Source organism: Misgurnus anguillicaudatus, chromosome 11, assembly GCF_027580225.2.
Source record: "Misgurnus anguillicaudatus chromosome 11, ASM2758022v2, whole genome shotgun sequence".
Classification (NCBI taxonomy): Eukaryota; Metazoa; Chordata; class Actinopteri; order Cypriniformes; family Cobitidae; genus Misgurnus; species Misgurnus anguillicaudatus.
In genome coordinates, this window is record NC_073347.2 from 37,689,793 (window position 1) to 37,716,904 (window position 27,112).

Below are 27,112 nucleotides of genomic sequence, written 5' to 3' on the forward strand. Positions count from 1 at the left end.
AATAATACAAAATGAAATCATTTATAGAAGACAATCAATCAATGCTGTTTTATATAAATGTTATTTCGTTAGCACCCGACTGTACAGTAAAACACTTTTACAGTTAACATTATCATTTAGACAGTAAGTAAAGTTTTATTCATTTGGAAATCAAATTTTCTATATAATAATTTAAAACCTAATTACATTTCATGTGAAAAGATTCATTTCCAAGCATTTTGATACTGAAATAAAAATAATCATATTCGGAGTTCCAATTTTGAAAATATTGTTTCCTCTGAACACTAAACACGATTCTGGTGACTCACAGTAAATGATAACCTTTTGCCGGCACATACAAACAAATAAAATTGCTAAAAACAAATGAAATCCGCCCAATGAGTTTGTTCTGCAAACACATCTACTCGTGTTACCCGTGGCAGTCTAAAGGATCAACGTCACTGTTCAGTGATGGATTTGCCTGCATTTCAATATCTAGACATTTTTGTAAAAAGACCAAAGATTCTGCAGAATAAGAGAAATCACAAACAGAAAAATCTGACTTCATCTGTCAGTCCTGGATATAAACTGTGTGTGATCTGAACATTCAGACCCATTTCCTTGAAAAGCTGTGAACTACACATGAAACAATATTTAAAGGGAAAAGATCAGAGCTAAACAACAACTGCTCTGAAACAGATAATGAATAAAAACACATTCATATATTTCTGCAGTTGTAAAAGCACCACAGACAAACAAACATTTGCACTCATTGAGATTTGCTGTATTGACCGTGTGTAAAGTGAAGAGGGCTGAAGTTGTGCGTGAACACAAAGAGATTTCTTTCTATTGACTGCAGAGTCAAAAACTTTTATTGTCGGAAAAAAACAAAGAAACATCCAACAAATCTGTTTAAAAAAAGAAAATGTGCCTGATGAACATCAGAAAGTGAAACATTCAACCTTTCCGCTCAACCAAGCTATTTGAACAGAAATCTTATGTTGTTTTATTGTCTTTGCCTTGGACAGGAGCGATGACGCAAGATCGATGAGTAATTACGAAGACTTCATTTCACTTCGATGTCTCATAAAAACATAGTAACACTGATGAATAACTGGACTGAATTAAAACGCGGAGGTCTGTGTCTCTTCAACATGAAACAAGTGCAGTTTCTCTTCAACAATGTCCTTCATCAGCACGAAAATTCGGCTTGGTGAATCCACTGGTGGGCACGCAGACAGAAATGTTTAGATCCAGAATATGCAGGAGATTCTTGCGTGAAGTTTGGTCGTCAGCCGTGAGAGGAGAATATGGGCCGACTGATGGTACTGTTGGTGGTCATGGCCGTCAGCTCCCACCTGATGAACAGAAAACATGTTTTTATGAGATAAATGCACTAAACACATGATGTTGACTCTCTGTAGGAGGGGTGAATGCGTGTTGGTGCAGTAGGAGACTCTGATTCATTAAGATAAGAGCTCACTTGACCATTTGTATCTATTTGTTACTATTAGATTGTCAATCTACTTCCAGCTCTTGCTATAAAAACAACATTCATACTTAAACATCACAATAAACTAGAATAAAGGGTTCCATGTTTTTAGGGACATTTCATAGACGCAATGACTTTTATACTGAACAAAACTACATATTCTAACCCCTAACCTAACACGCACACACGCACGGACACGCACAAACACGCACACACACGCACGCACGCACGCACGCACGCACGCACACACACACACACACAGACACACACACACACAGACACACACACACACACACACACACACACACACACACACACACACAGACAGACAGACAGACAGACAGGGATGTTGGTGTTTGGACTTAACCTGTGTGTTGTATTTTGTCTATGGTGAGAATAATCATTAATTTCACTAATTGTTTGAATTAACGGTCTTACTGATTCTGTGCAGTATTAAGACAACTTGAGAATGATCTGACCTCTCTCTCTCTCTCTCTCTCTCTCTCTCTCTCTCTCTCTATCTCTCTCTCTCTCTCTCTCTCTCGTGTGTGTCTGTGTAACCTGATCTGTAAAGCTGCAAATGAGGGTCAAGGGTTGATGGTCAGATTGTTGTATGTGTCTCTGGTTTCACACTCACTCACTGAGAGTAGCTGTGTGTGTGCGTGTGTGTGTGTGTGTGTGTGTGTGTGTGTGTGTGTGTGTGTGTGTGTGTGTGTGTGTGTGTGTGTGTGTGTGTGACGCTATGATGATGAGAGCTACATTTTTGGAAATGTCCTCACAAAATGTTATTTCTATGCGTGTGTGTGTGTGGGGAGAGAGAGATAGAGAGAGAGAGAGAGAGAGAGATGACCATAGTAAAAATGAAGCAGAAAAAAAGTACTTTTATTTGCACTTTATATGTTTTTGTATTTCTTATGCTCCAACAGGGGTAAACAATGTCTCTGTAAATAATTTTTATTTTAAATTTGTATTCTGACACTGGGCAGGACAATGGTGGATTATGGGATTGAGACGCAGACGAGACTCAAACCTGTTAGCTCGTGCAGGTGCATCCCAGCACTCATTTACTCTTGCACCACAACTCAGACTCTCATTCATCGTCACATTGAGTAAATCTCACCTGATGTCATGTGGAAGTCCGGTCTGCTCCAAACTGTACTGAATCACTGCTAGTTTGCATAAAGTCTTTAAATTAGGACCTTAAAAACAAATCGACACAAAAAAGTCATTCAGTGTGCTTTATAATCGAGCTACAGTCTGTGAAGGTGTAATGAAACATCTAAAGACTTCAGAGGACACAAGTAACACAGACAGCAAGTCAGCAATTCAAATAACAAATTAACACATTTATCAAGCCTGTCTTGTTTTTTTAAATGGAAGCAAAGAAATTGAAAAATTGAAAATATAAATATGTTTAAAAGAAGCACTTTGCACAAAACTGCTGCACATCTGTGTCAAATCGAGTCAAACAACTTCTAGCACCTAGAAACAGATATTTCAGCGCAGGAGCCAGAGTTCCTGTCAATCTTTAGGTCTTGTTTCAGAAACTGTATTTTCAATGTCACCTCACAAGTTCTCAAAGGGGTAAAGATCCGGGGATTGAGTTGGACACCCCATAACTTTAGCTGCATTTTAGCTGAGCATCCTAAACTTTAAAACAAAGCTGCATTTCTTAATATGTTTTCCCCTCTTAAATCAACGTTTTAATCAAACTACACTGTTGCTCTGAGCAATGTATGGAAGGCTTATTTTACTTAGAAATTCAGCAGCAGATATATTTTACAAACTCATTTTTTAATTCATATTTTTTGATCACACCACTTTCAATAAATGAGTCTATAACTCAGAAGAACAAGTGGTGTGAATATCATTACTAATAGCTCTATTGTTATTCTATTACACCAGTGTTTCTCAAAGTGTGGGGCGGGAATAGGATCATTACAAGTGGGGCGTGACAAACAGGAGGAAATTAGGTAATTTTTGTGCCCATCTCTATTAATTCCTTTATTTGAAGCTCAATACGACACATTTTATAAGTCTAACTTATAAAACGGTTAGTTCCAATCCTTGATTCTGATTGGTCAATAGGTGTGCTTTATTCACGATAAAACACTGCTATGACCGCTTCACCCAACGGTTCTATTTAATATCACTGCGCCCTTAGCAACACCCTTAGCAACACATAAACATATAATGAGACAAAGTTTGAGAACAGTTTGTTGTTTTTATTTGAGCTTTCATGTTGTTGTTCGCATTCAGGGGCTATTTTTTCTAGCGGAAGGAATGCTTTTATTGATTTAACTTCATGGAAGTTGCACTAATATTTTTTTTTACTTTAATATTGTGTAGTAACCGTTTTATGAAAGCAATAAGGTACTCGAGGCAACGGCTGAAGGGCGTTGTTAGGCACGACGCGGATACAGCACAGCCTCTCGTACCTTATTGCTTACTTAAAACAACATCAGACTGTGAGGAAAATGTCATGCAGAACCCTAGTGAAGGATCCTACATTAGATCCTCACGTGCAGAATGTTTTTATTATTGTGTTTTTTTATGTTTTATCATTTATTTACATAATCATCATAATCATTTTATAATCATTAGTTATTATCCATTTAATTATTGTTTGATTATTTTATATTATTTTATCATTATCAATTTCATTATTCTCATTTTTATTATTACATTATTGTTTATTAATTCATTTATTCATTATTGTTTTTATTCATTTATTCATTATTATATTTCTGTATTTTATTATATCATTCATTAATTCATTGTATTTCTATATTTTATATGTCTCTTGGTGGTTCAGTTTCACATTTGGGAAGTTTCATAGAGCTGTTCTGTCTGTGTGTAAACAAGATAGATAAAGAGAATGTTTATGAAAGCCCAAGGTCTAAGGGATGATGCAGCTGAGCAAATTTGGATATAACAAGGTGCATGCTGTATTCCTGGGTAGACGGGGGTAGACGGGGTGGACGAGGTTTGAACATTGAGGCATATGCAACTGAAACTAACTGTCATCAATAAAACTCTGTTCTATTTTATCATCTAAAACCTCCGTCTCACGACTCTGTTTACGCCTCTGTTTATGCTCTCTTCTAGCAACAATTGATCAGCCTTGTATCTGACAGATACTTTAACAAAGTAAACTTATATTTTCTGACGTGATCTGGTGTCCGGGGCTGGATCGTTATATTTTTTCTGTGGTGTGGAGACCAGATCTAACACTAGCCTACAAGAATGAATTAAGACAGTGGACCTAATCAAAGAAAAATAAACAGCCGAAAAGAAAGCATGATGACTTTTGTCAGAGACAAAATGCGCACCGAGTTGCTTCATTATTATTTACTTTTGAACAAAGTCTTATTTCATGCAAAGTGATAATACATTTGCATGTTGATTTTCTCTGTTGAAAGGCTTTAATGCTGTTATGTTTTAAAATGTAATGTGATCAAATACATTACAGTTAAACATGCGCACATGGACAAAACCATGAGAAAGCCATTTATGGTGTTTACATGCTACGCGAAATCGGCGTAATGAGCCAAAAACTACCTGTGCAGAACGTTTTTTGCTTACCCTGTTTATGGGCTTTCCCTGATAAAGGAAAACCGTTTTACGTGTTTACATGACCCCACACGTTATCAGTTTATTAAGCATAATCGGCTTAAGACACTAATACATCTGTAAGAAGAAATATTACTAAAATGATAAATGGCCATCCAACATATTTACATATTGCTCTTTACATATTGCCTCACATTCACCCATTCACTCAAACATTCATACACCGACAGCGGTGTCAGCAATGCAAGTTGACCATCCAGCTCATTGGGAGCAGCTGAGGTTAGATGTCATGCTCAAGGACATCTCGACACTTAATCAGGTGGAACCGGGAGATTGAACCACCAACCTTCTGATTTGTAGACAACCTACATGAACCACTAGTAGTAGTGCTATACAAGTTTACCATGATGTCACACTAACCCTAATAAGCGCAGGCCTCCAGCACATAGGAAAGCCTTACATGATCTTCTGTCGCAGATGGGCCGGCATCTGCTAGTAAAAGTGATGCCAACGGCTTACTGCATTTCCCTGCCCTATTTTTTTACCCGCTGAGCTGCTCTGACGACCTACAATCATATCACAAGGAAGTGCTTTATTTGGTGCCTGGCACCTAATGCCGGATGCCCGATTAAGACAGAGAGAGAGAGAGCAAGCAAATAGCATTAATCTTCTCCTGACTTTGAATTTTACTACTTATTTTACCTTATTGTACATTTTTACAAATACCTATTAAACATGTATTTATTTTTTATTATTTTATAGAAGTAGCTGCAGGTCTTTTGAGAACGTTAGGACTGTCTGATTAAGTCAATGAGACTCAATTCAATCTTAATTTACAGGTTAGGGTTGGCACTTTTCACAAAGAGCATTGGTGCAAACTAAGCAGCTTTACATTGTAAAACTGAGAATAAAACATAAAAAGGAATTATTTTTACAATTTCACACTGCAAAAATAATCTCGATCATAAGTTCTAGGAGCGCAGTCACGGCAGAACATTTATATTTTGATGTCGTCCAGTGAGCAGCCAGAAGCGACTGTGACCCGGACAGAAAAGTCAAATGGTGAACAGAAAACCTCAGTGAAGAAAGTAGGTAATCTGACAGATAATCTATTCGTAATCAACTAATAAGATGTAAAATATTTTAAGTACAAATCTATAAGAGATCCAGCACGTGTTATGTATGTATCACAAGAGTCCCTGAAGTCTTTATTGGTCATACTGGTTCATGTCAAAGAGAAGAAAATCTTTTAACGTCTAGAAAGACAGACAGAAAGACAGACAGACATAGACTCTACTTTACTTATTATTTATATAATTATTTCACGTTACGTTACTTCTATCTATTTTCACTGAATGCAAATGTCCATGTCATGTCATGTAAATAAAGCTTTAAAATGTAAAGAATAAAGTAAACTCACTGAAGTCCAGAATGTACAGGTCTGAATGATCCATGAGGTTAAATTCATCGCCCATCCCCTGTTCTGGACACGGGCTGTCAAACACACAATCAGACACGTCAGACAATCCCATAATGCCTCTTTAGTCTCACACAGGAAATAAGGATATAAACTTCCTGTCAATTAAAGTCATGCACTAAAGTACTTAAACACTATGAATGAGACTCATAGAGATGTCAATAGTGTATTAATGATCAGATGCTTTTACAGTACTCTCACAACACCGCTTTAAGATCTTCAAGAAACTCAAGAGCAGCTCAGGTCAGAGCAACGTGCACAAGTACATGTAGATTATTAGAGAAGCAGAGACGACATCTCATGTTTCAATAAACCTAAACGAGCAAAGCTTTAAAACACACACGCACGCACGCACGCGCACAGGTTATCAGGACACACAGTAGAGGAGCAGGAAACAGACCGATCGTGAGCCGAATCTCTCACAAACATCTGTTTCCTGCAGACAACACCTGCACTTAAACAAAGTCACGTGACTTCTTATTCATGCTTTCAGACATATAAAGGTTGCAAACGTCATTACTACAAACACCAGCGTCCAGCGGCTTCACTAATGTCCATTCGCTCGGTGTTGCGACTCGATCCTCCAGTATCACCCTATGACTTCTCTTCTCGAGTGCAGGATGTTGTTCGGACTTTATGTTTCTAATCTTGCTTAAACAAACGGGTTGCTGGTTTAAAGTGAATCAGAGAGGTTTGGGGTCCCGGGGGGCCAGCTGTGGAACTCATTACATCCCCCGACCCCCGCCAGGAGGTCACCCGCCCCGGATTATGCCGAGACCTTTATCAGACCTGCGGTCCGTTACATTAACGTACGCGCTCTCCTATTTATTTACTTTCATTGGCCTCTGCATTGGTCAGAGTTAATGAATCGTGGCCTATGAACCCGCTGGACACTCACAGCAAAGTGGCAGATTTTAAAACCCCCCCCCCCACCCCCCCCCCCCCCCACCCCCCCCCCCCCCCACCCCCCCCCCCCCAGCCCCCCCCCCCCCACCCCACCCCCCCCCCCCCCCCCCCCCCCCCCCCCACCACCCCCCCCCCCCCCCACCCCCCCCCCCCCCCGCCACCCCGCACACCCCCCCCACCCCCCCCCCCCCCCACCCCCCCCCCCCCCCACCCCCCCCCCCCCCCACCCCCCCCCCCCCCCACCCCCCCCCCCCCCCACCCCCCCCCCCCCCCACCCCCCCCCCCCCCCACCCCCCCCCCCCCCCACCCCCCCCCCCCCCCACCCCCCCCCCCCCCCACCCCCCCCCCCCCCCGCCCCCCCCCCCCCCAACGCCCCCCCCCCCCCCCCCCCCCCCCCCCCCCCCCCCCCCCCCCCCCCCCCCCCCCGCCCCCCCCCCCCCCCCCCCCCCCCCACCCCCCCCCCCCCCGCACCCCCCCCCCCCCCCCCCCGACCCCCCCCCCCCCCCGCCCCCCCCCACCCCCCCCATACACCCCCTTTGAAAATTAAGATTTTTCTCCATTTGTTAGTAAATATGAGACCAATTTGCTGTATTTTCACACACCAGTTTTATTAAACATTTATGTTTCTTAACATAAGAATTAAAGTCACTTACCATTTTAAGGATACAAAAAATAACATTTCAATCAAATGAGGTGATGCAAAAATGATCTAATATTTTGTATGGCCTCCATTTTTTTTTTTTTTAAAACAGCACTAATTCTTCTAGACATTGAATAAACAAGTTGACAACATACAGTTACATCTTTAATTCTCCATTCTTGAACAATGACCACTTTCAGATCCTAGATGCTGGATGGAGAATGACGTTCTGCTCGTCTTTTCAGAACTCCCCATACCTCAACCTGGGGAATCACTTTTATCATGTGCTTCTTCTAAAATGAATTAGTGACCTTCGATATTTGTTTTGGGTCACAATCATGTTAAAAGATTGCCCAGTGACCAAGGGCACAGAGTGATGGTAGCATCTTCTCTTTAAATATTTGACAGTACATCTGTGTATTCATGATGCTGTCTATAAAATTAATCTCTCTGACACCTTCATGCAAGCCCGCAGAAGAACAATGCCACCACCATGCTTTACTCCTGGTACCATGCATTTTTCATTGTACTCCTCACCCTTGCCACACCATATAGTTTGGAGCACGTCAGAGCCACAAAGATTAATCTCTGTCTCATTACTCCAAAGTATAGAGAGCTAGAGACCCAATAGTCTTTACCTTTCTCAATATGAGCTCTAGCAAAAGGGTTTTTGTGCATTGGCTTTACCAGTGGCTTTTTTCTATGAATGACAGCCATGCATGCCTCTCCTTTGCACTGTATGTCCGTCGTGTGGTGTCACAGAAAACACCCCAGATTGACTTTCTAATGATTTAGCCAACTGTGCTGAACTTGCATGATGATTTTTTTTAACATCTCTCATCACAAAACATTCTTGACGAAGTGTTAACTTCAGTAAACGTCCTGGACACCGCAAAGAGCTTCTCACAAGTCCATCCTTTTTTAATTTTTGGATCCCTTTCTTGACAGTATTCAAACTTATTAGCAATGGTTAACTAATTATCTTGAAACCTTGACCATTTTGTGCAAAGAAGTTATCTTTATTTCTCATGTCTTGAGACATTTCTTTACCATGCTATTTTGTCACCATTACATGAGAGTGGATTTCTCAATTGCCAGTTATCCTGTGGCCACCTGTGTGATGATTCATTATATTCATCTTTTCCTAGTGAATTCCTGTTCATTTCACTTCATTTAATTTTTTTGCTAACATATTCATCAGGGTGTACTCATTTTTGCATCACCTCATTTGATTTAAATGAGTTATTTTTTATGTCCTAAAGATGGTCAGCGACTTTCATTCAATAAAACTGTTTTGTAATAAAGGGGGTGTACTCATTTATGCTGAGCACAGTATGTGTGAAAAAGTATACTTGGGCCTTAACATTGAATCTACTGAATCAACACTTTCACATAGGATGTAAAGACACTTTGGAAGGCTTTGCGTTCTTAAGCATACTTGGGTCTTATCGTGACAATCATTTCTGGAAAAAAATACATGTTCATTTTAGGCAAAAGCAGACAGAAGGTCTGCAATATGGATTTGATGCATACATTTAGGATGTGAAAGTGATTCGGAATGAAAAAAAAAACACAATAAAGATTGAATCTATAGCCTACATATCATTAAACTGAAAGTACTGCATCACCTGACAGTCGAGACACTGAGGTGTTCCTGTAATGCTGGGTATCTCTCTATTCACTATTAGCATCATTAAAGTCCCTGTAAAGTCAGATATTAAATGTGTTTCAAGTAAATAAAAGGGATCAAAATCTTTGAAAAACGGGCAGGATTCTCTGCTCTCAATCGGTGGGGGCGTGTCTGCTGACATCACTGAAACCACGCCCACTCGTAGGAAAGCTGCCGTCTCTCTATACTTTCGCAATGCTCAATGCTCATGATTGTGTTAGGGGCGGGCCATGCAACAAACTAGATCACTTTCTAATGCATATAGGGGCGGTTTCCCAGACAGGGATTAGACTAGTCCTAGACTAAAAGAAATGTAAGAGCTGTCCAAACTAAAAACAACTTGCACTGACATATCTTAAAATACATTAGTGCCCTATATTTGCCTCATAATGTAATGTTTGAAGTAAGGCATGTTAGTTAAAACTAGCTATATTTCCTAATTAAACTAAGACCTAGTCCAGGCTTGAGATAATCCCTGTCCAGAAAACCACCCCACAGGGATTTATTATAGTCCTAGACTAAAATGCATGTTTGAGCTGGCTTAATTAAAAAAAACATTTTGTACTGACATATCATGTATCAGTGCCATTGTTTTGTCTTAAGATGCACACCAGTATTGTTTTTGGTAAGGTTTGTTTGTAAAAACTACTTGAATGTAAAAAAGCAACTTTAAAAAAATGTTATGCATTATTACATTAAGGCGACGTTTCCCGGACTTTGGGTTTAGATTAATCCAGGATCAGGCCTTAGTTATTTTAGGACATTTAAGAAGTTTTTACAAAAAACCTTACAAAAAACTATACTGGTGTGCATCTTGAAATGAAACAATGGCACTGAAATATGTCAATACAAGGTGTTCTGAAATTAAAGCAGCTCAAACATGCATTTTAGTCTGGGACTAGGATAACCCATGTCCGTGAAACAACCTCTATATGTAATAATATAAAACATAATAATATGAAACGATTATATTTAGAGTAAACATCCCCAAAATAGCCCCTGTAATGCTTTCTTAGACTCATCTCATTATTTATTCAAATACAATCTCCAGTCTCCAGCAGTATGTCTTTCAATACGTTTATATTTTGATTTAGAAGTAGTTCTGTTTATTAAAATTAAATGATGGAGTTTGGCTGTAGTATAATACATACTAGATATAAATCTTATAAGATGGTTATACAGTAAACATTCAGTATTGTAGGTTTAAACATCCTTTGTGATTCCTTCTGCGCAGCTGCGCAATGCTTGCAGTCTTACAATCAAATTTTGGTGCTTTTGTGCCATTACGAGTCTAAAGATGAAGTTCTTATACGATTTTACTCCGCAACCCATCGCCTTTAGCTATTAATGGTGAGTAGTAAACTTTAATAAGTTTGTTTATTGCTATCTGGTACATATTATTATTATTATTGAAGGCCCTTGTTTACATGGTGTATAGGGGTAAGGTATGTGTTTTATTGTAGTTGTAGCTTTGTGTTTTGCCATTTGTTGTAATTAGTGATGGTCTGGCCGATATATCGGGCCAATATTTGCGAGTTTTATGTGTATCGGCATCGGCCGATATCTGGCTGATGTGTTCGCCGATTTTTTCCGGCATTATTTACAGACAGAGTGCTGGAAGCCCGCAAGCGATTGCAGGTCATGTGACTAAAAGCATCCAACCTTTCCATGACAACATCGAAAGCTCGGCCTAACAACTGATCATAGCTGGACAAAGCGAGTTTTTATTTCTCATCTCTCTATATATTTGTAGTAGTAAAGTGCTAGAAATTAATATCCTTTCATATGCTGATAGTTCCTCGTCATTGTGGAGAGTGCAGTTCATGGTTCCATAGCACCCTCACCTGTTTTTACTATTTGTTCAATACAGTTTTTTTAAGTTCAATAAATGTTACTTTTTTAAATTGAGACTTGTAACATTTGGCATCATCTTTTCATTTTTATGATGTAAATTTGGTGAGCAAAAGCAGTATCGGCTTCAAATATCGGCAGCCTGTATCGGTCATCGGCTAAGGCAGATGAATCAAAAATCGATATCGGCACTAAAAAAAAAAAAAAAATCCATATCGGTCGATCCCTAGTTGTAATAATGAACTTGGTCTATTTCAAATGGGTTTTAGTTGTTCAGGCGGTTTCTCACTTCATAAAAAGTGTGCCTTCCAATAAAAATGAAATTGTTTCCTGCTGCTAGGACATATGTGCATAAGATTTTCCTTTCTTGTACACCTGTGTCAATGATGAAAGTAAATCGATCGAGACGTTCTTTAACGTGTCCCAGAACCAATCAGACATCCAAACCAGTTTACTATCAGGTGTCCTGATTGGAGAAGTGTTAATGGTTTGTACTGGGATATTCTCTTTTCAGGTGCGTGGGCTGAGGATCATTAAATGATTTCAGCAGTATGGTTAGCGATGTTGCTCTGTTATCTGTGAGACCGTGTGAGCTGGTTATCCAGCTGTGTGTGTTTGTGTCGAATAGGAGGGTGCGTGAGGTTCTAGGGCGCTCATAAATCAAACCAGTGGCTGAATTTCACGCCTCTCTTTAGCTCAGCACGCTTGTTTGCTCTTCTTTAAGTGCTGTTGAACGGGCCTCCTTGGGTCTGTGCTAGGGGTGGGTGATAAACCGGTAGAAATTTGTCAACTTGTGGAAAATTTCTATTGAGGTTACACATTCACGTCACATTGCTGTGCGCATAGTCACGAAAACGTAATGTTTGTACCAGTATTTAAGTACCGCAGTGATTTTTAGCCATCGAAACAAACAGTCATATATGTGCACGCTGTTTCTGTGTGTGCAAGTTGCGCATCCAGTGCTTATTAAGCTTGTGAGCATTTTTGTAAACAGCTGAAGAAAAATGTATATGTAACAGTAGATTGGTCTTAAAGGGGAAGTTACCTAATTTTGCTCCTATCTGTCACTCATGATTTTGTGAACATCTCTAATTGCTCTTGACTAAATCACTTTTCTACCTTTAATAAGGTATGTAATGTACATTATTATTTAATCACTGACTGTTTATCTTCAGTGGGCTTAATTTTTGTTTGTTTTTGTCTTCTTTTATGCATGTATACGTTTTTTTGTGAGAATTATGAAAATTCAATGGCATTAAAGATTTTAATAACATAAAACCTTATTAAAAGATAAAAATACTCTACCACGATACATATCGTTATCATGATATAAAATGAATCCTATTGTGAAATAAAATTTTGGTAATATCGCCCACCCCAGTCTGTGCCAAACAAACTGAAAGAATTATACGTACACAACACAACATTCTGACAACAGTAGACAAAACACCTATACAAACGTTACAGAATACAATATTTTAATATTTTCTATATTTTGACCTAAAATCCCTTCTGTACACAAATATTAATATAATAAATGTGATTTTTAGAGGGGGCAAAAAATGTTGAAGGAAAAGCAGTCCAGCACACACACAAGATCATCTCATGCTTTACATTTGTGTTGGTAAGGGTTTGAATTGACTTTGCTATTGTCCTACTGAATAATACTGTCAACAGGAGCATCCGAACATTTGAATGGTAACGTACGGGCCCAGCAGGACACCTGTAACATTAGACAGCCTCTCACAGTTCGACACCACCGCCGCCTGATGATGCACCGCAAGAACGGTGATTATGGGATAGCACCATGGTTTCCCACACACCTCCAGGGTTCTGAAGACCCTGCGCTCTCTGGAGCGTTGAGAAGTTTATTGTGCTTCACTAAAGCCATAAATTTACGCTCAACAAATTCCTTCAGTTTAAGTAAATATCATAAACGCTGGAGTAATATCACTGAGGTGTCTGCTCAGCATCAGCTCGCTCTGGACACTATAAATCTGACGACTGTTTCCTGCGAGCGAAGAATACACAAGCGACGTGTCGGCAGTCTGATTCACGATGCTCACCGTGAGCATCACCCAATGTGACCCTGCTGCAAATAAACAACATTAGCTGCCGCGTTGTTTCGCGTGTTTACGTTTGCGATAATCATTAACAGCGGTGACACTCATCTGAGCTCATCTCAACTTTACATTTTCACGCAACATAAATCCAAATGCAAACAGACTGTGTTTAAATGCATCTTACACATAATGCAAAGACACGACCGATAGATGAATAAATAAATAAATAAAGAGCGTGTGTGACATTATAACGACACTGTGATAAACATCAGAGGCAGAAACAGACAAAGAACTCAATTCCACCGATTTCACGCTCGTCTACATGAAACGCTCCTCAAATAAAAGGCGTGAATGAATGAATCTGTTCTGAGGTCAGAGGTCAGCTTTTACTCACCTCACCACACGAGGCGAAAGTCTCGACCCTCGCATTTCCAACCTCACATCACGTGCAGAAATTCACACTAATGTTCATGTACAGACTGAACCGAATCCATGATGAGACGAAACAATTCGACTAACATTAAACCACTGCACAAAACTCTTCATCTGCTCGGGTTAGAACGAGGCTGTGAGCGATCCCTTCTTCAAATAACTCAGGAAATCCTGCTCATACCCCACAGCATCAGGTAAATGAAGGATATTCGTCTTACGCTCGCTCTCCAACATTAACCTGCTTAAGTGCTCAGACACACAAACAAACCTTCAGTGTTATTGTGTCAGGATTCATGCTGTGTAACTGTTATGATTAAATCTATATATACTACTTTCTTATTCTACAAACATTCTGTCTATTGCAATCAGTGACACCATACTGGAAACAAAACATATTTAAATGCATTAAAAAGATTGATAGTCATAGGTTTAAACAAACAAATAAAAAAAAAACAATAAATTGTCAATTTATAGAAATCGTTCCAATAAACCAATTTTATTTTCACTCTAGTGGGTGACTGGAGCGATCACGTAGACACATTTACTGAACGTATAAACTCATGACAGTATATTTCACTTCAGCACAATGAGCAAACTAAAAGTGCATTCATGTGAGAGACTTGTGGTACGGTCAACTGGCTGAGTGGCCGTCTGATTACAAGCTGCAGTTATCTGCCGCTGTGGACCACACCGGCGCAGACTGACGCTTAATCCAGCTGAGCCACTGGACGATTAAAACCCAGCAGGACGTCCGCGATAAGAGCCCCCGCCCCACCTCATTACATTGCTGGCAGGGTATCAGAGCAATCACGGGAGTCTGGAGTCTGCCCCGTATCACCTGGATGTAGCTCAATACTAATGGGCTTCATTTGGAGAATCACTCCTAAGGTACACTTCAGTGAGACGGGCGGCTCAGACGGACTCACATTCATTTGCCCTGATTTTGTGGGAAACACCAGAGCGGATTTAACCCCGGTTAGCAGCGTTAAAGACACATAAAAGTACGACTCTCTTATTAACAGCTTCAAGCACTGACAAACAGCAAAAAACTACAACTGAAAATGTGCAGAAGTTTGTAAATTAAGATAAGATAAACTTTTATTGTCCCGAAGGTAATTTGTTTTGGACACACAATACAGCTGCTGCACAATAACATACTACATTCATACAGTGCAAAGAGAAGGCCAACACTGCCTTACTCACAGTATACATTGAACAACTAAGTTGAACCCCACCCAGTGTTCAACATAACATATGTTGTTACACACACTAGGGATGGGGAAAAAAACTATAACTGTTTACCACTACCTAACTTATGGTTTAGTGCTTTAATGGACAGTGGGACAAAATAATTTTTAAAGCGGTTAAGCCTACATTGAGGGACTCGAAAGCGTCTTCCCGAGGGAAAAAGTCGGTACTCGGAGTGAAGGACGTGAGTAGGATCTGAAATAATTTTTTGAGCCTGTCTAGTAATGGTTTCTTCAAAAAGAGCCTGAAGTGTGGGATGCTGCTTGACCCCCATAATTTCCATGTCTCTCTGTATTAACCGTGTAATCTGGGCATTTAAGTGTACACCAAGGTTTCCCAACCAGGCTGAGATGCCGTATCGTAAAATGCTCTCGATTACAGCATGGTAAAAGAGAAACAACACTTTCTGATTTACACCAAAGACTCTCAACCTTCGAAGAAAGTACAGACACTGTTGGACCCTAATACAAACATTTTCCACCTGAGTATTCCATGTAAGTTTATTATCAATATGAATGCCCAGATATCTGTAAGAATCCACCTGGGCTATATTCTGACCGTTAATGACTACTGGTGAGTGGTCTCCGGTGGATTTAGGGTCAAACACCATCTCCACTGTTTTCTTTGTGTTGATACTAAGGAAATGTTCATCACACCACTGGACAAAATTCTGCACCTCATGTTTATATGTAATAACATCTGATGTTCCAGATATGAGGCCTAAAATAGCTGTATCATCAGAAAATGTTAACATGTAATTGTTATTAGTACTGCCTGTACATTCATTAGTGTATAATGTGAACAAGACTGGAGAACTAACACACCCCTGTGGGGCACCAGTGCTAATGTTCATAGGTTCAGACAGTGACTTATTCACCCTGACCTGCTGACTACGGTTGGTCAAAAATGAGTGGAACCACTTAATAACAAAGCCAGGGATTCACTTTCATCTGCTGCATTTTTTTCAGAAGAATATGAGGCTGTAAGGTGTTAAAGGCTGAACTAAAATCGACCAACAGCAGTCTGGCATATACCCTATAAGAGTATCAAGATGTTTAGCCACTAGGGGCACTAAACTGTTGATTGCATCATCAGTGCCTCTGCGGTGTTTATAAGCGAACTGATACGGATCTAACCGTGGGCCTACTTCCAGTTTTAGTTGGCTTATGATAATTTTTTCCATGCACTTCATCACAACAGAAGTCAAGGCAATAGGTCTAAAGTCATTGTTTTCTTGTGGGCAGGATTTTTTAGGAACCGGAGTAATAATTGCCTTCTTCCATAGAGTTGGTACAGTGAATTAAGTTTTTTTGGCACAGATCCGTAGCCGTCGGTTTCACGCGTGCATGCTGACGAGTAGTGATCTATTCTTACACAGTTCTAGGAAGGTAGCAAAAAAAGTTGTTCTTGAACATACGATTAGCCACAACCTCATCAGACATATCTGAACTTATCTGTAAAAACACTAAATAATTCACTTAAACGTAAAAAGCAAGACACGTTATGATCAGGCTCATCACGTGACGATACACACAGAAACAAGTGTTCATCTGAGGCCTTTCAATCCACCATCTCAGCAAATATCAGAGACAGTTTGACTCCTTGATGCTTAGTAAATTCAGCTCACGTTTTTCAAAGAACAATCAGATCTTACCTGGTTCCTCCAAACAGGATGATGCGATCTCCGACCATACAGCAGCACTGTCGTCTTCTGGGACAAGGACCTTTACCTTTCGGCTCTACCTTCTTCCAGGAGAACGCCTCTGTAACGCAAGACATAATATCATTGGGCAAGAAATAAATATTATTGTGCACTGACAATGACACGCTGACACTCATTTGCCTTCAGTTTGAGCTCTCAGATGCTGAACTCTCATAGGCGCATCTCACCGCTCGCTTCAAATACAATCACACAACATTTTAATGATCAATCTTTCTGCCATCAGTTCAACTGTGAACCGTAATAAAATCATAGAAGACAAGAATTCCAAAACATCAGCCCTGATCACTTATAACAAATAACAAAATGTGACCCTGCCTGAATATGTAATATAATGAACATTCAGTGAAAATATAACATATACTGTATATATATATTTAATCCTGACTGAGTATGGACCTCTCAAAGATTGAAATAAATGAGTGCTCCTAAACTCATTATTAGATTATGAGACGTTAGTCCTATACGAACAGGATTCGTTTTACAGGGGGACCTCTGAGAAGCACAATTTTCTCAGAGGTCCTCTTTGTTTTTAATCCCGTCCGAATCGGCCATGTCTGTGTTTATATCTGACGACCTCTGTAAGAATTCCAGAGCAATTTACCTAATAACTGTTTTTCGCTGAACTCAGAGAAATTTAATCCCATCCGGATGCAATGTCGGTGTTTGCCCGCAATGTCTCTTGAAAATGCGGTTCTTTTAGTGTTTTGGCCAACGTGATCTGCCGTAAGGTCTTACTAATGTGCTTATATTGTAATTCCTGAATCCCATTCATTCAGACATGGATGTTTTTTCCATTCGGTGAAATAAAATAATTAAATCAAGACGAGCTGAATATCAAACACTGTTAAGACTGGCTACTGTTATATCAGTATAAGGTAAACTTAACCTTATTTTGTTCAAATCCAGATGGTAATGTTAATTCATAAAGATAATAAATTGTTATTAATCATTATTTCTTCATTTCTTTGGGTTTATTATAAGCAGACAGTTATATAAAACATGTAGGCTACTCTAGTAGGATTTGTATAAGTTCTTTTAATTTGTTAAACTTCATGTTCTGTAACAATTTTACATTTAAAGCAAAATATCAAACATTACAAACACGCCTATCCAGAGCATGTGATCTTCTGCAACACCCAAACACATGAAACAGACACTCCCATCTCTGGAACAGCCTGAGAATTTTAATCCCGTCCGAATCGGTCCATAAAATCACAGACATGTCGCGAGGGACATATTGAAACTCTAACGGCGTTTGGAAAACTAATCCCGTCCGAATAGTGCTATGCATGGATTTCACATACAGGGTCACAAATGATATACAGAGTAATGGTTACTAAAACAGAACATAAAAATATGATGACCACAAACAAGACAATAGTCACCTGGATTAAACTTCCAAAGGTCATTAAAATGCCGGTCCAGACGAGCATTATAGCCACCGAATATGTACAGTTCACCGTTGTAAGCAACTATCATAAAGAAACAGAAAATTGGACAGAGAATCAGTTCTGTGATTGACATTTCATGTATATATACACACTCACCTAAAGGATTATTAGGAACACCTGTTAAATTTCTCATTAATGCAATTATCTAATCAACCAATCACAGGGCAGTTGCTTTAATGCATTTAGGGGTGTGGTCCTGGTCAAGACAATCTCCTAAACTCCAAACTGAATGTCAGAATGGGAAATACAGGTGATTTAAGCAATTTTGAGCGTGGCATGCTTGGTTGTACCAGACGGGCCGGTCTGAGTATTTCACAATCTGCTCAGTTACTGGGATTTTCACGCACAACCATTTCTAGGGTTTACAAAGAATTTTGTGAAAAGGTAAAAACATCCAGTATGTGGCAGTCCTGTGGGCGAAAATGCCTTGTTGATGCTAGAGGTCAGAGGAGAATGAGCCGACTGATTCAAGCTGATTTGGACTGAAATAACCACTCGTTACAACCAAGGTATGCAGCAAAGCATTTGTGAAGCCACAACACGCATAACCTTGAGGCGGATGAACTACAACAGCAGAAGACCCCACCAAGTACCACTCATTTTCATTACAAATAGGAAAAAGCGGATACAATTAGCTTGAAAAAATGTTGCCTGGTCTGATGAGTCTTGATTTCTGTTGAGACATTCAGATGGTAGAGTCAGAATTTGGCGTAAACTGAATGAGAACATGAATCCTTCATGCCTTGTTACCACTGTGCAGGCTGCTGTAATGGTGTGGGGGATGTTTTCTTGGCACACTTTAGGCCTCTTAGTGCCAATTGGGCATCGTTTAAATGCCACAGCATTGTTTCTGACCATGTTCATTCCTTTATGACCACCATGTACTCATCCTCTGATGGCTACTTCCAGCAGGATAATGCACCATGTCACAAAGCTCAAAACATTTCAAATTGTTTTCTTGAACATGACAATGAGTTCACTGTACTAAAATGGCCCCCACAGTCACCAGATCTCAACCCAATAGAGCATCTTTGGGATGTGGTGGAACGGGAGCTTCATGCCCTGAATGTGCATCCCACCAATCTCCATCAACTGCAAGATGCTATCCTATCAATATGGGCCAACATTTCTAAATAATGCTTTCAGCACCTTGTTGAATCAATGCCATGTAGAACTAAGCAGTTCTAAAGGTGAAAGGGGGTCAAACAAAGTATTAGTATGGTGTTCCTAATAATCCTTTAGGTGAGTGTGTGTGTGTTTGTGTGTGTGTGTGTGTGTGTGTGTGTGTGTGTGTGTGTGTGTGTGTGTATATATATATATATATATTTTTTTTTTTTTTAACTGCACACGTGAGCTGTCAAATGTGTTAAAATAACCACCAGAGCAATGTTTATAATAACTGTGATTTAAGAGGAATAACTGACTGTGGTCCTTTGAATTATTTGAAAATAATGCACACCCATGCTGATAACTACTCTTCGTACTTCATTATTTTTGAATAATTCAACGGTCCGTTGTCAATTATTCCTTACATAGAGTATAAATCAGTAGCCAATACTGGCAATAAAATACTGTTTCAGCTCTAAATGACACCTATCACAGGATTGTATGTAATATTATCACTGAGGGGCAAACTTCCGATCTCTCTGATGAAGCCAATACGGAAGTGACTTTAAACTGCAATATATTGACTGGCCACTAGAGGCTCCAAAAGGGAGTCAATTCCCATAGACCACCATGTTAAAAATGGCCAACTTTACAGTAGTAAATAATATGTTTACAGCCTGCTACAAAAAGTGTTTTTGGTCTATATAGATCATTTTGCCCTTCATGACAACTGTGAGGGGGGTGAATTTTTTGTAACTCATCCATTTAATTTATATTAAGCCTAAACTTCTGTATAATTAAGGGCGTGGCCACTTGAGTGAGGGGTGAACGGCCACTGCTGTCACTAGAATCGATCTAGGCGGGCGTGGTTTCAGCAACCAGCCACCTCAGCTTCACCCATGTCCCGCCTCTTTAACTATTTTCGGTTTTCCGTGAGTGATTCGCAGTGACGTGCGGCCAAGATGGCGACGGCAGGCAACGCCTACTTTAAGCTTCAAAAACGATCTTCACAAATCAATGCGTGACGTCACGGGCACTACGGCCATATTTTTTTGCAGTCTATGATTATCACCCATATGCTGTTTTTACTCTTTGCATGAGTCAGTAACGTAAATGAAAATGTATTAAAGTTTAAACTTAAAGTTTATTTGCCTTAATATTAACACAACACGTGCATTTTAACATAAACAAGAAGTTTTCTGTGTATTGAGGTTAAGAAGCCGTGTGTGCTCTCTTACAGGCCGAGTGGCTTCTTCGCCCCTCGGGCAGCAGCTGGGCCGATGCCGTGTTGAGCCAGCAATTGGTCTCTGTGTCAAAAATTTTGATTTTATTGCAATAGATCTCATTGTTGGAGTGGAAAGGACCAAATCGATCCGCTCTGCCCCCAAACACAAACATCTTGCTGCCGATAATAGTAGCCGAGTGGAAATCTCTCCATCGAGCCGGTGTACCCTACAGAGAGGAACATACAGCAGATGAATTACTCTACCGTATGTTTCACAGGGATTTCAATCAAATGACTTATTGTGACAGAGACCAAAAGAGCTTCAAGTAAAAGTAAAACAGGTCTGGGTGATGATGATACACCTAAAGATATTTGGATTTCTTATATTCAATACATCTGCTAAATGTCTCCAGGTATTATAAGAGTGCTTGTGTGTGTATGTATCCTTGCAAACACAGTCACAGGACTGATGAAGCTCAATTGCGCCCTCTAGGGAGTGCCAACCTTAAACACAAACTGTGACTCGAAGACCACAAATCTGGATTGGGTTATAGTTTTAGCTAAATTTGGGTCGGTATTGACATGTATCATCAGGAAAGAGAGAAAATGGAAAACTTAAACAGCTACTGTTGTATACTAAAAACATCACTATACAAACAAAAGTAATTTAAACCATAATCTAACCAGTGCTTGAAGTGGGGAAAACGTTCCGTTACTTACTTGTGAACCATTGACAGAGATATTAGAGATAAAACCCATAGCGGCAGTTTCCCGGACATTGCTCATCCTAGTCCCAGACTAAAATGCATGTTTCAGCTGCCTTTATTTAAAAACAACTTGCACTGACATATCTTAACATACTGTATATAAGTGCCATTGTTTTGTCTCAAAATGAACACCAGTATTGTTTTTTATAAGATTTGTTTGTAAAATGTCCCAAAATAACTAAGGCCTAGTCCTGCATTTATCTAAACCCTGTTAAGGAAACTGACCCATAGAGATTTAAAACCCTTTCAAATGCAGATTGACCACAAATTATAACTACATCTGGTATAACACCACAGATCATATCAAAAACATGCAGTTTAGTAAGACATAAATAGAGCAGCTTTTAAAGAATCTAATAAAAGTATATAAGATTAACTGAAAAGACATGAATCTTACTCTTGTCAACTTGTATTTTATAGGCTTGATAATGGTTTCTGTGATTTAAGACTACACTGTAAAAAATTTCTGTAGAAATTACAGTATTACTGGGTATTACTGGCAACTAGCTGCCAGTAACTTACTGTACATTTATGTTATTTACGGGCAACAGTTTGTTCAAAGTTAAATGAACATGAAACATTTTCAGTCTTTATCTTCTACAGTAAGTTACTGGCAACCAGCTGCATAATTACAGCAAATTTTTTACAGTGTATGTACTGACAACTGTAGAGAGGGCACTATTGTTGCGCAAAAGTACAAAAGCAGATGATAATGATGCGCGAGCGCGAACCTCTCTCCTCTCGACGGCTTCATTTTCCTTTGCACAAAACTGGACGCGCGCTCTCAGATCCTGTACGCCCCGAGCTTTTTATATGCAGGGAGGTTTCATGGGAGTTGTAGTTCCGTATGTCGCACCACACATCGTAACTACAATAACAAAATTATATTCAACCGGCCAAAGTGGCTAGAAGTAGCAGCTGTCTTACCCACCACCACTGAAATCTACCAGAATTTGTTGACGAGTGTTGATGTCAAGCCCTGCGGACAGTGTTTATTTTATCTGGGTGTTCTGACTGACACGTATCCACGTTTTTGTCCCCTTCTAAAGATCACTGGGCAATCAAATTATAAAGGAACGCTTCTGATAAACAGCTTTTATTTGCGTGATTTGTCCAGAAGATAAATAAAACAGATATTTCACGTACTGCCCCCTCTCTGTAGTGTGATTAATATTAATCACCTATTCACTGACGCTTTGTAAGATGTAAGAAGTGCTGGAACGCAAGAGAAAGTGCAGGTACACTAAAGATAATTATAGAGAAGTGCCGGTACCGCGTACTGGTGAGTACCGGCCCACTTCAAGCACTGAATCTAACTACAGAAATTCCAGTAACGCCAATCATTTGAGTGACCCCAAAGTTGCAGATATTATGATAACATCAGAGATGTGTTGATTTATGCATGGGTCATGATAAAAAAAGATTGGTTCATCTAACAAACAGCAGTCTCACACTGAACTCTTGTAACCGTGAGATGTTGACATCACACACACACACACACACACACACACACACACACACACACACACACAAACACAAACACACACACACACACACAAACACACACAAACACACACACACAAACACACACACACAGTCTCTTACATTAATGCATTTGGCCAACGCTTTTATCCAAAGTGACTTACAGTCCTGTGTGATTCTGTAAATCAAACTCACCCTGGCGTTCACAAGAGACCAGCACATGCTCGTGGTGTCCAGCTTATGAATGTCATTAGAGAAGCAATCCGCCTGAGAACACAAACGTCATGACAATCGGTTAAGTACATTAATGGTTTGTTCATTAATAGCTTATTGCCTTTCAAAAGCAAAAAATAATTCAGTTCGCTGCATGTGACGTTACACACACCAGCTGCTCGTATCCGCCAAAGATGTACATGGCTTTTCCTAAGACGCAGGCCGAGTGCCCGTCTCTGGCACCAGGGACTGTTCCAGATATCTTGGGTGTGAACCATTTGTGGCTATCTGAGACAACAGTGAGATATGGCAAATGTTTATTAACACAGTGATTGCAAAAACTGACATCGTCTCTACATACTAATCAATTTAATTAAAGAACTAGTTGTTGTCAGATATAAAAACAAAATATTACACTTTAAAAGGTAATCCTAGTCAACCCCAGAATAAAAATTTTGTCATTAATTACTCACTCTCGTGTTGCTAAACACACGTAAAACACAAGATAAGATATTGACGCATATGCATGAGTTGACATGCGACACCACATTGTCATGTCATAAACACATACAAGTGAATGGGGGAGGTGTGATTTCTCTGCCAAAAAAGCACAATAGCGCATCGCAGCGACGGACCAAAGTGCTTAATGACCCCTCTAGGCATTAATTATGTCTATGTGTGCGTGGCGCACGAAACAGAACCACAGAAGAGAAGAAAATGTGGGGAAAATGTGTTCTTGTATTGCACTGCAGGCATATGGAGTATTTTAACATTGTCTTTACTGCCTGTCTGGGCCTTGAATGAAAACATTTTCATTCTGGGGTCAACTAATCCTTTAAGCATTGGATCTTATATTATGATGTCTCAGATTTAGATGTCTGGAGCTTCAAAGGACACTTATTGACATCGAAGGCATACAGCTTGTTACACGCCCCCTCCGTGTCGTTACGACCACCCCATATGTAGACGGTATCGTCCACCAGGACCGCAGTGTGCCCGTAGCGCATGTAAGGCACTTCCCGAGCATGCTCTCTGCCTCCGGTCCTTACAGGCGGCAGTTTCGTCCAGCGCAGAGACACTGTCAAAGTACGGCACAGAGTATTAGACGCAATCGTACTGCATACTACAAACAAGCACTGTCAAAAGATATGCATCGACAAACATTAGCAAACTATTACATAATCGTACCATGCTGCATGCTTAATATTATCTTCTGGTTTATTCATCACACTAGAGTGGAAGGTCAACAGAGTTAGCAAACTAAACACAGTAACTCTAACCTGAAAGATTCAAAGCTAAAAATGATCTCTCTTTACCAGGAAAATGACTTTGTCTGCTATTCAAATCAATTCAATTCTGTTGTAAGTGAAGACTTGTACTCCAGCACGAGTCAGACAGAGAGATGAAGATTCAGAAGGTGCTATTAAATCACTTCAGACCGTGGTAAAATACTGCACTCCAAAAATAAGACGTTTTAAAAACCTTGAGATGGAGACCACTGGAAACCTGGCATATCTACTTGTGAAGACAAAACAGCACCTAACATATATAAGTATATATAAATGATCATACCACGGGGCTGTTGAATGCTTTATTCTAATTGGTTGAGAAATGTTTCAAAGGTGTTGATTATTTTTTCTGTAAACCACACACATGACCTAACAAATAAAATTAAAAGAACCACCAATGTCTGTGGTAAGTAACTGTGGTATAAGAGGAATAATTGACCTTGGGTGTGCATTATTTTCCAATAATTCAATGGCCCATTGTCAATTATTCCTTACATATATTACTGGTCAACTTAATGTGCTAGAATAGCAAAGATTAATATGGATAAAAAAGAAATGAACTACAGCACAGATGCATGTCTGTATTCTCCAGTCAGAATTTCATCATCTCCTAGAAGACTCACACACACAATCTGATCCTCAAATCTCTCTCACCTGTGTTAAAGACGTGAACATCTATCTGTCTCAAGGTCTCATAATCTTCCCCCGAGCAATATCCTCCGAAAGAGTAGACCTTGTGCCCGACCGCCACTGCGGCATGATTGACCCTCCGTGGCCCGCCCTCCAGGTGCACCGTCCAGCGTAACATCACACGCTCGGCCACCTCCTCAAACCATCACGCCTGCCACCGCTGACATCACAGAGGCATCAAACCTCAATGATCCAACCCTAAAGAAACAGATCCCAGATCTGTAAGTAGGCTCTCATGTAAAACAGGTGGTCTGATGTTGGTCACACACACACACAGGCGCACACACACACACGACTTGTGGATAATCTGCACAATCAGACAAACTTCATCAAGCTGACTTTATAAATTCAAACAATTATTAAAAGTGTCTCATTTAGATGTGCTTGATTGCACAATATTAGAAGTGTACTAGAGTATAAATATAAAATCATATCTCTGTGGAGACTCACGAGGAATGTGCCAGAATATATTTAGAGGAACAGAACAGCCTGACATCACTGTCTCACATTGCACATCATGGGTTGTGTTTTAAACCTACAGTACTCTGTCTGTCGTCTATCTAGACTGCATTCTGACGTAACATAGGTGCGTTTTCACTCAGACACGACACCCAAAAGTACTGACAGACTCTAGACCAGGGCCATTCAACTCCCACCCTGGAGGGCCGGAGCACCGCACAGCCTAGCTCCAACCCTAATCAAACTTACACACCTGTGATTGTCTAGTGATCATGAAGACCTTGATTAGCTTGCTCAGGTGTGTTTGATCAGGGTTGGAGCTAAAATCTGCAGTGCTCCGGCCCTCCAGGGTAAGAGTTGAATAGCCCTGCTCTAGACAGACAAAACAAAGTCTAAAACAAAGTCATTTCATCTATTAGCATCTTAAAACAGCATTTATCTTGAATTAAACACAGCTGTAGAGATGTCTTAAAACTAAACTAGCGTCCTGAATCTCGAACATTTGTTATTAGCCTACAATAAGTTACACACACAGTCTCTGACTCCTGAACACATTTTATATCCAACAGACAGGTTTCCATGTAATGTAAAAACTTTCATCAGACCTGGAAATCACATTTGTATCTGATATTGACAGGTTTTCCAATTAAGTTAGTGTTAGAACGGTGATATAAAATAAATAAAGCATGAATGTTAAAATAACAAGCTGTCAACACAACACTAACCAGCGGTATAATCCGACTCAACAAACTTGAATTTCACTCATAATAACACCGTGATTCATGTTCAGATTAATAATAATCATCATTTATCTCTTTTTATGTCGAAATGTATTATAGCCGCTCAAGCTAGCCAGGCCTAAATCAAGCTAAACAACATTAGACAGCCGACATTTACAGAACACACATTGTTAAATATCTTGCTAACTATTACAGACAATCAACGGAGAAATAAAAGTATTTAAATAAAGGTTTTAAAAGTGAGTTTAATAATGAGTGTTTATGTTTGACAGAAAAACACTCTCACCTTGTGCTGTGTGCTAATGCTAAAGAAGAGCAGCTCGATCTGGCGCCCTCTGTCGATTCAGCAGCCTCAGAACACACAAATCATACATGACATTACTGTATATCATACATAACATAACTGTATATCATGCATAACATTATATCATACATGACATTACTGTATATCATACATAACATTATATCATACATGACATTACTGTATATCATACATAACATAACTGTATATCATGCATAACATTATATCATACATGACATTACTGTATATCATACATAACATAACTGTATATCATGCATAACATTATATCATACATGACATTACTGTATATCATACATAACATTTTATCATACATG

The 27,112-nt window shown here is 39.7% G+C and overlaps 1 protein-coding gene across 4 annotated transcripts; it reads right to left on the reverse strand.

Annotated features, from left to right (window-relative positions):
* Positions 1-2: 2 nt before the first annotated feature.
* klhdc3 (kelch domain containing 3) lies at positions 3-26,865 on the reverse strand. Of its 4 annotated transcripts, none has more exons than XM_073873621.1 (11): positions 26,763-26,865; positions 25,242-25,475; positions 24,196-24,376; positions 23,471-23,582; positions 23,281-23,352; positions 20,850-21,063; positions 18,439-18,525; positions 16,985-17,093; positions 6,465-6,538; positions 2,592-2,670; positions 3-1,337 (listed from the first exon to the last, which is right to left on the reverse strand). In XM_073873621.1, exons 2-11 carry the CDS (start codon positions 25,393-25,395, stop codon positions 1,271-1,273), a joined length of 1,149 nt encoding a protein of 382 aa, XP_073729722.1. In that variant the 5' UTR covers positions 25,396-25,475; positions 26,763-26,865; the 3' UTR covers positions 3-1,270. The 4 variants fall into 4 exon arrangements, 3 of the variants coding, with proteins under 3 accessions (XP_073729722.1, XP_073729723.1, XP_073729724.1); XM_073873622.1 differs by lacking the exon at positions 26,763-26,865 and adding an exon at positions 25,990-26,114; XM_073873623.1 differs by lacking the exon at positions 26,763-26,865 and adding an exon at positions 25,728-25,875.
* Between the last annotated feature and the right edge of the window lie 247 nt (positions 26,866-27,112).

What these genes read in the sequence shown, in the direction of transcription:
- klhdc3 (XM_073873621.1), bottom strand. Translation starts at nt 25,395, where the DNA reads ATGTTACGCTGGACGGTGCACCTGGAGGGCGGGCCACGGAGGGTCAAT. An exon ending in TGTTCACGTCTTTAACACAG is followed by an intron (nt 24,377 to 25,241) that starts GTGAGAGAGATT and finishes GTACTTTGACAG; the next exon opens with TGTCTCTGCGCTGGACGAAA. An exon ending in TATGCCTTCGATGTCAATAA is followed by an intron (nt 23,583 to 24,195) that starts GTGTCCTTTGAA and finishes TGTCTCAGATAG; the next exon opens with CCACAAATGGTTCACACCCA.